Genomic DNA, 12,834 nt, shown 5'->3' on the forward strand with positions numbered 1-12,834 from the left:
ATCCTGATGTGTATGTGTGGGGGTGGGGGACCCTGAGGACACCACACACTATAGGAGCAAAATGGTTAAATCTAGGATTTTTTTTCCCTCATGTTTGTGGTTGCTCACATTTTGAAGATCTTATAAGACTTTAAATAAAATTGAGTGTGTACCCAGCATAAGCTGGTTTACCTTAATCATAAGGATTAAGGAACATTTGTAATTGACCAACAATTCCACTAGCCCTGCCACAAATTTGATAAATTTATATTTTATTGTGTAAGGAAAAAAATTAAGTTTATTTTAACATTTAAAATGAATTCTATTCATATATTTTAAAAGTTAATTTCTATGATGGCAAAGGAGAATTTTCAGCAGTCATATAGAACATAAGTGTCACATGATCCTTCAGATATCATTCAGATTCAGATTTTGCTGATGAAAAAAAAAAAACTGCATTTATTTGAAACAGAAATCTTCTGTAATATTTTATAAATATTATGGCCAACGATTAATCGCATCCAAAATAAAAGTTGTGGTGTACATGTGTGTGTAATGTGTATATTTATTTATGTATATATAAATACTAGGGTTGGGTACCGAACTCGGTACTTAGTAAAGTACCGAAAAAAGGTACCATTGGGTACCGGTACCGAATTTCAGGTACCGATACTGTACCAGTTCAAATGTGAACGGTACACAACCCTAATAAAATACACACACATGCATGTATATATTTAAGAAAAATATGTTATATTAAATTTATAAATAATATAAATTAAATGAATATAAATATCTACAGCTATATCTACAAAATATATATACTGTGTGTGTGTAAATTTACACAGTACACACACATTAATGTACGTACACAAAAACTTATTTTGGATGCAATTAATCATTGCCCAGCACTAATAAATATATTCTCTGTTCCTTTTGATCAATTTAATGCATCTTTTTTGGATAACATTTTTATTTTATTTCCAAAAATATCTTACTGACCCCAAACCTTTGATCATTAATGTATAATATTTTTCACTCAGCATTACATTTGCTTCGATATATGTGGAATAGCAGACTGCTGAATTACTGAAATTTTAATGCACACCCCTCTTCATGGCATGGCCAAATTAGTATCTCATGTACTCCTCATCTAGTTTATAAAACATTCCATTAACATTTCTAACAAATGGGTTTTTAATTTGACCGCACAAACAGTTTAGATAAATTATATTGCCTTATTATATATTACTGGTTGAGAAAACTCCTGGATTTTCTGGAAATGCTGTCAGGGATTAGTAACAGTGCATATAAAATCATACAAGTGGGAATTTGGAAATTGTTAGATGCCTTGTTTAAAGGGGTCATATGACGTTGCTATTCGGTGTAATGCAATGCGTTTATGTGGTTTACAGTTCAAAAAACACATTTTCCACATACTTTACATTATTGTTGCTCCTCTATGCCCCGCCTTTCTGAAACGCGTTACAAAGCTCATCGTTCTGAGAAGCAAGGCGTGCTCTGATTGGCCAGCTATCCAGTGCGTTGTGATTGGCCGAATACCTCAAGCATGTGACGGAAATGTTACGCCCCTCACCTTATTGTGATGGCGTTTCCCGACGCGACAAGACTAAAGCAATAAAGCCCATTATAAATTAATTTACAAATTTATTCTTATTGTTTAAAATGTATTTAAAAATACTTATGTAAAATATATTCTTATTATTCCAAGCATATTTTATAATGTATAATCCTATTTATTATTTGATTATTTAAATCTCCTCTTTAAAAATAGGAAAATACGCGCTATAGTTGTATATAATTATATGCGATATATATCTGTTTATAATACATATTTTAAAATTGTATTGCATACTTGCCGCTGCCATAATAAAGACCCATTTCTAATGTTTACGTGCTTTTCTTCTCTTTCTGCAGTTATGAAGTATTGTTCTTTTAAATACTTTCCAGTATTTCAGAAATAAATATGAATGCAAATTACACCGAAGTACAACAGTTACCGTACGGTGTTTGGGAGTGTTCAAAAAGGGTTTAAATGCTGAATTTTGAATCGATTTCTTTTCGTAAACTCAGATGTGGATTCGGACGGCAATTAAATTACTACACGACCTTGGCGTTTGTCAAAAAAAAACAGTAGGTAATTTGGCCGGGGATTTTCACGGGGGTGGTGAGAGAAAAACACAGACGTCCTGGATTCGGACGACAATTAAATCACCAACTACCCCCTGTATATGTTGAAAATCACTTACGTCCCCCTGAGAAACGACTTTAGACTGTCTTTTCACGCGTCGTGTTGCATCGTGCCGCGTAAACATTACCATGTCTGCATTTGTGATGGGAGAAACAAAAAACACTACTCTACACTGCTCAAAACTTGCGTTTGAATCGTCAGTAGCTGTGAATCAGAAGGGCCAGAATGTCCTTGCAAAGTTGGAATTGCCCCACTTTATAGAAACAGCCTTTGAGCAAGCCAGCATTGCAGGCTACTCTCCTGCCAGGTGCAGGAAATAGTCCTCAGTAAATTGCGCTGCACACACTCAAATATGTGCATTGTACTGCTCAGGAACAGTGTTGTAAATACAACTTAACCACTGATTTCTAGTTGTGTCCTCTTTTGGAAGCCCAAACAAAGTAGTTTCACTTTCACAGCGTCTCCAGGACAGGAACAATACTACAGTGAGAATAAAAATCATGCCCCCTTTGTTTGCATAAACATTTGGACGGTGTTATGAAAATCTCCCCACATCGTGACGTAGACATGTGGGGGGGGTGTTTAAATGAGCCGTTTTAGGTGGGCGTGGCAGAGTCTTAACTTTTATAAAGAATATCTCTTTAGTCTTTGCAGCTTCAGGGATCTTATCCATGCATGAACAGCTTGTAACACTCCAAAGAGAAAGAAAAATTGAAATCGCATCATATGACCTCTTTAAGGACAAAGCAGCAATGCAGTACATCTCCTTTTCTAAAAAAAAGTTAAATTCAAGCACTATACTTTAGCATATGATGAAAAAGTTATGCTTGGTATACATTACAAACAAACTGCAGTGATTTTTGATGATCTGTTGCTACAGTAAGCGAAGCATGCCGGGATGTGGTTTATAAACATGCTGTGCTCATCATTTGTTTTAATTGTCCTGAGAGCCTCATTGGTGCTGAGTCCAACATTGAGCAAGCCTGATATTCATCATGGAAAATTCCCATTTAAACCCACACTGGCTGTTGATAGAGTCACATAAACCCTTGAACAAATGCGAATTCTGAAGAATGACTTACAACATAAGAAGCAAAATTTGTTTTCCCACAGTGACACAGCCAGATGATTTTTCAGGCTAATATTCCAGTCAGTTCAGTGTATGACTAAGAATTGTTCACTCGAGAAGAGGAGGAGTTAGCGTTAGCAATATGAAAGGGGCTACACACACACACACTATAGGAAGTTGAATGGATTGTGCACTATGACCTCACTATAAAGTTCTATAACAAACATATCGTTTTTAGAAAATTTCCACTCTGTGTTCTACAACTTCCCAAGAAACACCCTTCCATGAACACCCAAACGTCACCATCTCTTCAACATGGAAGATCTGACACAAAAACATGCTTCAACAAACATAAAAACACCATAAATTTTTAAAGATATAAATGTAAAATAAACATTTGCAGCTACTAAATCTATCAAACATTGTAAACTCAACAGATATGAGACAGGAAGTGCTGAGGCCATTTTATTCCCCACCCTCTATTTTGAGAAGATGACTTCATTCATTCTAGACTACAGGAAGTGTGGCTTTCTTATTTGGACACTTTTCAGATTGGGGGACTCCCTCTTCTACTGACAAGAGAAAGTTGAGGTCATACAGTAAACAACAAACAATAGCCTACAGTAGATGTTTGTCTGACAAACTGACTGCAGATTCTACTACAGTTCCACACATTTTTATAGACCCTGAGAAGTTAAGTCAGTCACACCCCCCATGAATTAGCTTATGAGAGTAAGCATACATGGCCTGCTGAACAAAGGTTATCTAAACGTTGATTATGACAGATCATCCAGACAGCCTTCTTACTGCTGTTAGGCTCTGCATGCATTCCTGAGATTCCATATCTGATTTGTGCCTTCTCTTAAAATGTGCAAAAGGAGAGAAAACGTTAAGTTAACAGTCCTCCGTTGCATTTCTCAAATAAATCTCAGCATCAATTTTATCTTAGGTTTCAAAATTATAAGCAAAAACTGTGCTTTTTATTTTACCACAGTGACACTCCAGCCAGATAATGAATCCAGACTAAATCAATAAATAAAAGATTATTTACATTATCCTTGAAGTGTAGTTTGATTTTATTATACAAAATTTATCCAGCAGTTAAAAGGGTCAGAAATTAACCAGGACTCATGCAAAATCGCACAAGCATCCAGAAAAAAAAAAAAAAAAAAAAAAAAAAAAACGTTTTGTTTTTTAAACGTTTAATAAATTTCATAGTATTTTATTGTACCAATCAGCCTTGAAATACTGAACGTTAAAGCAAAATTCCCAACAGCTCGTGGAACAGATTACATCTTAAACTATTCCTACCATATTGCATTAAATAAAACTACACTGTATTTGATGCTGATAGGACTTCATAGGTAATACCCATAACAATTCAAACTGATCATTTATGTCAGTTAAATGACTTTTTTGTACATAAATTGTGATTTAACTTTTGTATTTGTTCCTAAATACAAAAGTTAACTTCTGGCACCGGGTAGGTAATCTTCTGCTAGTATCCACCCAAACCTGTTCCACCCAAACCACAAAGTTTTGAAGAGATGCAGGCCACCTGGCCACCCACACGAATTTATTTACAACTCATTTTATTGTTTCATGATTTATTTAAGATCCCAACAATAGTGCAACTCACATTTATCTTGTAGATCCTAATGGAGAAGCATTATGCGTTTAATTCCCCCTCTCTCTCATATTTATTTGATTCTCACTAATCATACAGTGGTTATTTAAAACTTGTAAAACATAACAGGAAATACTGTGCCACGTTGCAACAAACTTTCCATTTATTGCGAAAACAGCACAAAGTTTACTATCCCACGTTTATTTTGGGGGGTGGACTCGACTGTAAACACTTTCACCCAAAACCCCAGCACTGGCCTTAACTGAAATTGCATTGCAAACCTTTCGCAACACCATATTTTAAATAGCAAGACTGATTATCTATCACGTCTGGCAACTAGTAAAGCATCGCGTTTAACAGAGCGCTTACCTGTTATAACCTCCCGTTTGGCTTCGTCCAGGTGAGTTGAGATCAAATCCCCCATCGTGCAGCTGATAGTTGGCAAATTCTGCTGGATCGGTCAACTTCGTCTCAGAGGAGCAGCTGTGTAGTAGCAGCAGGGCGCTGGTTTCTTATGATAATATATGAACCGAAGTTGATTTTAGCGGCTCCTCCCTCTTCTTACTCAAGTAGTTTGAACGCAGGGAGAGTGGTTGGAGTTGCATAGAGTTGACAGGCACCGCGCTGAATTAAAGAAGGCTTATTTTTCCATAACTCTTGGTTTAAAGCTTTAGTCCCGCGTGAAGCACAGACCCTGTGCTCGGTTTAGGAGACACATAGCGTGCTGAAGGCGGGGTTGCAGGAATTCACCTCTAATTATAGGCGGGGCTGTGCGTTCATTCTAAGCATGCGTGCGTCCCAATGGTCATACTATATCCATCCTAAATTTGATGTGATATTAGTCAATTTCAATACTGTTTAGGGCAAATAGGGTGGATAGTATGCACATTGGGACGCAGGGCATGTCAAATCTGTGAACGAATCGTTCCCATCAACTCTATATACCGATTCAAGTCGTTCACTTTTGGAAGGGCATTCATTTCTTGACTTCAAGACTATAGTATGAGAAAATGTAAACAAATTTAGGCTAATTAACGAGGCATCTCGTTATGAATGTGGGCAAATGACAAACTATTATACACAAAAAGTGGGTATAATGACGTTATTGAAACTCCTAATCAAGTCTACTGTCACTGTCTTTTCTTCTATAGCTTAATTAAAGTCGAGCCTTCAGTCTTCCAAAAGATTCAAAAGAATCGAATCACTTGGATGAATCAAATTTCTCACCAGAGCTTGATTATAAGACATACAAGAAAATGTATGCAATTTTCCAAAAATACTATAAATAAAGCATACAATTTAATTTAACTTATTCTGACAAAATAACTGTTATTTTTAATAAACTATTTATTTATTTATTTACTTTATTGTCTGCGATTGCTTTGCTAAAGCGTAGGAAAGCAAAACAAACCTGATTTATGTTTTTTTAATGTATGAAATAATAAGCTAAAAATGCAAAAATATATATATAATTTTATGATTTAAAGACATTTGAAATAATTTAAAATAAATGAAGCATTTCTCTGAAGCGGCAACTTACATCGAGGCAGAATAAAAAAGACGATGTCGCCCTCTAGCGGGTGCTAGTGCTCTTGTCCTCGTATTCTTACAGAAGCACAACTAGCAGAGCCACAGAGAGAGAGAGAGAGAGAGAGAGAGAGAGAGAGAGAGAGAGAGAGAGAGAGAGAGAGAGAGAGTGAGAGTTGCGACAACTCCGTTGACTCCAATGGACCGTTTTTTTACAGCATTTTTTTTATTTATTTTTATTGTAATAAACAAAAAAAGATTACAATACGTACAAAACATACAAAATACCTTTCAATAATACTTATGGATTAAAAGATTTAAAAAAAGCAATATGATATAAAAACTCTTAAAATAGACAGAAAAGTGTCACAAAAAAAAAGAAGCGCACACAAATAAAGATACAAGTATATTAAGGAAAAATCTTAAACGGTACAAATTCTAGATGTTATAGCTTTCTTGTTAGTACACGTTGAAATTGTATTTAAATACAACTTCAGTTTTTATTTGAATATGTTAAAGTGGGGTTTACAGTTAGTATATTTACAGACATAAAACTTTCCTTTAAATAACAGGAGGTTTATACAAAAACTTGCATTAAATAGATTCTTATCTTTAGCACAAAACCCAAGAAGAATGTATTTATAACAAAGAGAAATCATAAAAAATATTTTGGACAATCAAAGCATTAACATTATTCCAGAAAGACTGAACAAAAGGACACTCCAAAAATTAATGAGCTTTAGTTTCAGAAAAAAATTCACAGAAAGAACCCTTTTAGATTTCTGCAAAAACTGCTCGACAGGATAAAACCTGTGAATTATTTTATAAGATATTTCTTTAACTTTATTTGTTAAGAAAAAGTGGGAGTGACCAAACACATGCCCACTTAATATCACCAAAAAGGTTGTTCCAATAAGAAATGGAGGAAGAATTAGAAGTAACAAGGTCCAAAAATAAAGACCTGATTGGATTTTTTAAAAGAGAAACAAATAGAACCACAGTGGATTCAGGACTGGGGTGACAAACAGAAGTCAATGAGCCACTGAACCAGTTTTCCAGAAACAAGGATTTCCTCTTATGTAAAATATTAGTTGTTCCAAATAAAAAAAGTTGTGTGGCGAGAAATTATGCTTATAAATAAGTTTCCAAGCCAAAAGCATTTGCTGATGATAACTGGAAAGTTTGATAGGGAGTTTACTAATGGAATAATTACACATTAATAAAAAATTAATTCCACCTAATTGTGAAAAGATATATAGAGGGATTACATTCCAAATAGAAGACTGATTGTGGAGTTAAGCGTTTAAGCCAATTTATTTTTAAGGTGTTATTAAGAGTATCAAAGTCAATAAAATTGAAGCCGCCCTTAGAATTTAAAATAACAGATTTTCTAATATAATGAGTTTTATTTTTCCAAAGAAATTTAAGCAACATTACATCAATCAACTTACAGGTTGGTCTATCTACAAATAAGGAATAAGCAGCATAGGATAATCTAGAGATACCTTCCGCCTTAGTAAGCACAGTCCTACCTTTCAATGATAGATCTCTTAATAACCAAAGATTACATTTTTTTTTAGTTTTCTCCATAATTGGGTAAAAATTCTCCTGACATCTTCGTTTAGTATCTTTTATTATTTTGATTCCTAAATACGTGACATTCTCTTGGATGGGAATATTGCAGACACATTTTTTAATCGGGAGTAACTCACATTTATTAATATTAAGCAGAAGGCCAGAAGCATTTGAGAAAGATAAAAGAGACGTTAAAGCAATTGGCATCTCTTAAAAACAATGCCGTGCCATCAGCCGATTGGCTAATAATTAATTCCGTTCCATCGACAGAAATTCCCTTCATTGGAATCTCTTTAATATGAAAACATAAAAATTGTGTAGCTACTAAAAAAAGATATGGGGAGATGGGGCAACCTTGCCTTCCACCACACTTTAAAGAAAATCTAGGAGAAGTGCCATTAGTAAGTCTGATAGAACTATTCCCATTATGATAAAGCATTTTAATACATTTGCAAAAAAAAAAAAACTACCAAAACCAAGTCTTTGCAGGGCCTGTAACATAAAATCATGTTCTAAACAATCAAATGCTTTGTAGTAATCAAGAAACGGGATAAATCTATCAGTGGAAATAAGATCTGAATAATCCAACAAATCTAAAATCAGGCGTATGTTATTAGATATATGTCTCTCGGGTATAAAACCTGATTGGCGATCATTAGTTATATTATTAAGAATAGATTTTGATCTCTTTGCCAAAACTAAGGCAATCATTTTATAATCAGTATTCAGTAAAGAAATCGGATGCCAATTTTCAATTAAAAGGAGATCTCTGTTAGACTTGGGTATTAAAGTTATTAGTCCCTGACATAAAGAGGCAGGAAGCGTTGTTTTGTCAATACTCACTAAAAACATTTTATGTAAAAAAGGAGCCAATTTTTAATTAAAAGCTTTATAAATCTCTGCAGATAGCCCATGTTATTAATAGAGGTGCATCACATAGACTACTATCTTCATCACTGATTTTTTTTACGTGAGATAAAGAATCAAAAAAATTGGTGGCCGATTCCTGGCAGAATTTAGAAGAGTATAACATTATAAAATCTAGCACAAAAATCTGCAATTACTTTAAAGTCATCAGTTACATTCCCATCAATACACAGTTGCTGAATAGCATTTTTAACTCACTGCCTTTCCAGCCTGAAGAAAGAGGCATAATTCTGCTCATCCTCCTCTAACCAATTCTGACGAGATCTGATAAAGCCTTCAGCCTTCTGTTTATATATATATCCTCTAAGTGATGTTTCTGAGCTCAGTTATCTCTGAATCCGTAAGATCTTCCAATTTTTTATGCGATAAAGCAGTAATTCTAGCCATAATTTGGTCTTCGTTATTTCTTCAAATTTTTGCTAACAAACTACAATATTTCCCAATTTCAAATTTAAGAAGTTCCCAATTATTGCAAAATGTATTCTCTTTATTAGCTTTATCCCAATAAAAGGCAATTAAGATGTTAATAATTTTAGTTTGAACTTCATTATGATGAAGAATTGAAATATTAAGTTTCCAATATAAGGGTCTTTTACTCAAGGAAGTAGAAGATACGAGTGGAACACAAATAAAAATGGCCTTATGGTAAGAAAACAGAGAGGGAAATATGTCGGTCTTAATATTTGATAATTCTGCTGAAGTTAACCAAAAGTCGGGATTGACTAGAAAATGAATTATTGTTCCAAGTGAATACTTTTTGCAAGGGATGTGTTTCACGCCACACATCAACAACAGAAAATGTTTGCATAAAGGATAATATATAATCAGAATTAGCATTAGTGGGTTGAGGGGGCCATCTATCTAAGGTATTATTTAAAACTACATTAAAATCACCACCAAAAATTAAGGAAGAGTTTGGAAATTTGGATAACATATGATTTAAACATATTCCTAATTTATATAAAAAAACTTATCTTTTGGTGAATTATACCCATAAATATTGGCAATAACATATGTCAAACGTGTAATTGTAAAGCAAGTAGAATATAGAGACCATTAGCATCTCAACAGTAAACAAAATCTTTCCCTAATAATTTTTAAAATACAAACTCCAGCAGAATGTTCATTTCCATGAGACATCCAGATTTTTAACCCCATTGGGACCTCCATAAATTGACATCTTGTAGAGTTGAATGAGATTCTTGTAGAAAGCAAAAGTCTGTGTTAAAACGTTTAAGATACAAAATAAAAACAGCCTTATGCTTAAGAATGTTACGTAGGCCCATACAATTGAAAGAAATAATAGAAAAGGACATAAGCAAGAAAAAGCAGAACGAGACCTAAGAACGAGTATAAAGATTTAGTATCACTACAATAGTAATGTTAGTAATGTATTATATTATATTATTATATTTACGTACATTCTGCGTGACTTCTAATGGGCGCGCGCTGAACTGGAGCTGAGGAAGTCACCATGGAAACGGGGCTGCAGCAGTGCAGCTCAACTGTCAAACAGCTAAACGTCGTCTCTCACTGTTGTTTTCACTCATTTCAGGTAAGTTTAGTCTCTAAAATTACACAGATAGTACATGCAAGTGTTCCTGACACTTTCTTTCATGTAAATGACACGTTTTACTTTATAGAAATTTAGTGTCTTCGGAAAAAGTCCGTTAGCATCAGGCTAACTTTAAGAGGTAAGTTAACTATAGACTTGAGCTCTTGTTTATTAAAGTTTGGGCTTTTAATGTCATCTTGTGTAGATCAGCGTTTTTTATATAAAGGTTTTACTGGAAATTTGTCAACGGATAAATGGAAGTAAGCTAATTAATTTAACCTAAAATAATTAACTGTAACTTACAGTGAATCGGATACATCACTTACACGGAGCGTGAAACTAAAAATAGGTTTTGATCTTTAAACACACATTGATACCACCTGTTCTGTGATTTCAGAAGTGTCAGAAAAAACCCTCTATGACACAGAATAAGTTCCTGATTTAAAAAATTCTGAAGGGAGCTGCTGACAGAGATAATGAAAACAGAGGTGATCTGAGAAAGCTTATTAAATAACTTTATATGCGTCTTTCACAATATATTTCGCCTATATCACAATGGATCTGTAATTTTCTTTTGCAAAAAATTATATGTGTGTGTTTGTATATACAGTGCCCTCCAAAAGTATCGGAACAGTAAAGACAAAATTGCTCTGTTGGCTGTGGAGTCAAGACATTTACAAATATGATTAAAAGATGAATATGAGACAAAACTACAGAATGTCACATTTTATTATTGGGTGATTCAACACATAGATATTTACCAGCTAAGAAGTTCAGCACTTTTAGAGTTTCATCCCTCTATCTGATGTGAGCATAAGTATTGGAGCAGTTGCCTCACAGGTCTTTCTGTGATCAGCTGTGTCCTGTTGCATTAATTCTTCAGATATTAAAAGCAGGGAATGTGTTGTATCAGTTATATCCATTACTTCTGCATTCTGAATCTTGCATTTGATGATGACACACACAAACCAGGATGAAGACGAGGGAGCTGACTGAGAGAAAAGCAAGCAATTTGGATGCTAAAAGAAAAGAGGAAGTCAGTTAGAGCTCTAGCAAAAACAAAGGGCATGGAGAAATCAAGAGTTTGGAAACCACCAGCAACCAATAACGAACAGGGGTGCGTTTCCCAAAAACAACTATGGCCGCAAGTTCCGGCGTTACCAATAGAGTTCAATGAAACTAATGACCATAGTTAGCTAACGATGCTTTTGGGAAACGCACCCCTGATCGGCTGAGAAAACAACAGTAGTTGTTGACAGACAAATCATAAAAGCTGTGAAAATGAATCCTAAAAGATGTGTCTGTAAAATCACCAACAACTTCCAGAAAGCTGGGGTGATGCTCTGACAATCTACTGTCCTCAGGAGACTTTGACACAGAATTACAGATGCTACACAGCAAGATGCAAACCTCTGACCAGCACCAAAAATAGAAAGGCAAGATTAGAGTTTGAAAAAAAGCACAAAGGTGAGCCAGAAGAGTTTTGGAACTGTGTTTATGGACCGATGAGACAAAGATAAACCTTTATTTAAGTGATGGGAAAACAAAAATGTGGAGAAAAAAAGGAACTGCAATGATCCCAAGCACACAGCCTCATCTGTAAAGTATGGTGGAGGTGGTGTCGTGGCATGGGCATGCATGGCTGCCTCTGGAACAGGCCCCTCTCAACTTTACTGATGATTTAATGAATGATGACAGTAGCAGAATGAATTTGGAAGGGTACAAAACCATCTTGCCTACCAATATTCAAGAAAATGCCACCAGATTCATTGGGAAGTGCTTCATATTGCATCAGGACAATGACCCAAAACACCCTGCCAGTTCAGTCAAGGAATTTATAAGGGCAAAGAAATGGAAAGTCTTAGATTGCCCAAGTCAATCTCCAGATTTAAATCCGATTGAACATTAATTTCACCAGCTGAAGAGGAGAGTAAAGGCAGAAACTCCCCAAAACAAGCAACAATTGGAACTGGCTGCATTAAAGGCTGGGAAAAGCATTTCAAAGGATGAGACCAAGAGTCTGGTGATGTCTATGAGTCACAGACTCACTGCTGTGATTGTGCGCAAGGGATCTGCAACTAAATAATAGCTTTTAATCTTTTATATCTGCCTTATGTTCAACTGTCCCAATATTTATGCTCACATCAATGAGTGGGATGAGCTCTAAAAGTGCTGTTCTTTTTATTTGGTACACTTACATTTATGTATTTAGCAGACTTTACTGTTCCAATACTCATGGAGGGCACTGTATACTGTATATACAGTGCTCAGAGAAGTTTGTTTGCGCTGCGCTGATCCGAGCTGATAAACAGTCCGCGCTGCACAGCTCAAACGAGTAGCATGGTTTCACTAGCTTTTGTTTC

At 35.0% G+C, this 12,834-nt stretch overlaps 1 protein-coding gene across 1 annotated transcript in view; it reads right to left on the minus strand.

Annotated features, from left to right (window-relative positions):
• LOC306869655 (protein Niban 2-like) overlaps window positions 1–5,641 on the minus strand; it is a 28,500-nt gene extending 22,859 nt beyond the window's left edge. Inside the window, exon 1 of the mRNA XM_079416505.1 lies at window positions 5,257–5,641. Coding sequence (XP_079272631.1) covers window positions 5,257–5,311 — 55 coding nt within the window. The 5' untranslated portion in view covers window positions 5,312–5,641. The remainder of the gene's footprint in view (window positions 1–5,256) is intronic.
• Window positions 5,642–12,834: the final 7,193 nt, after the last annotated feature.

This window comes from Barbus barbus (assembly GCF_936440315.1).
Source record: "Barbus barbus genome assembly, chromosome: 5".
NCBI lineage: Eukaryota > Metazoa > Chordata > Actinopteri > Cypriniformes > Cyprinidae > Barbus > Barbus barbus.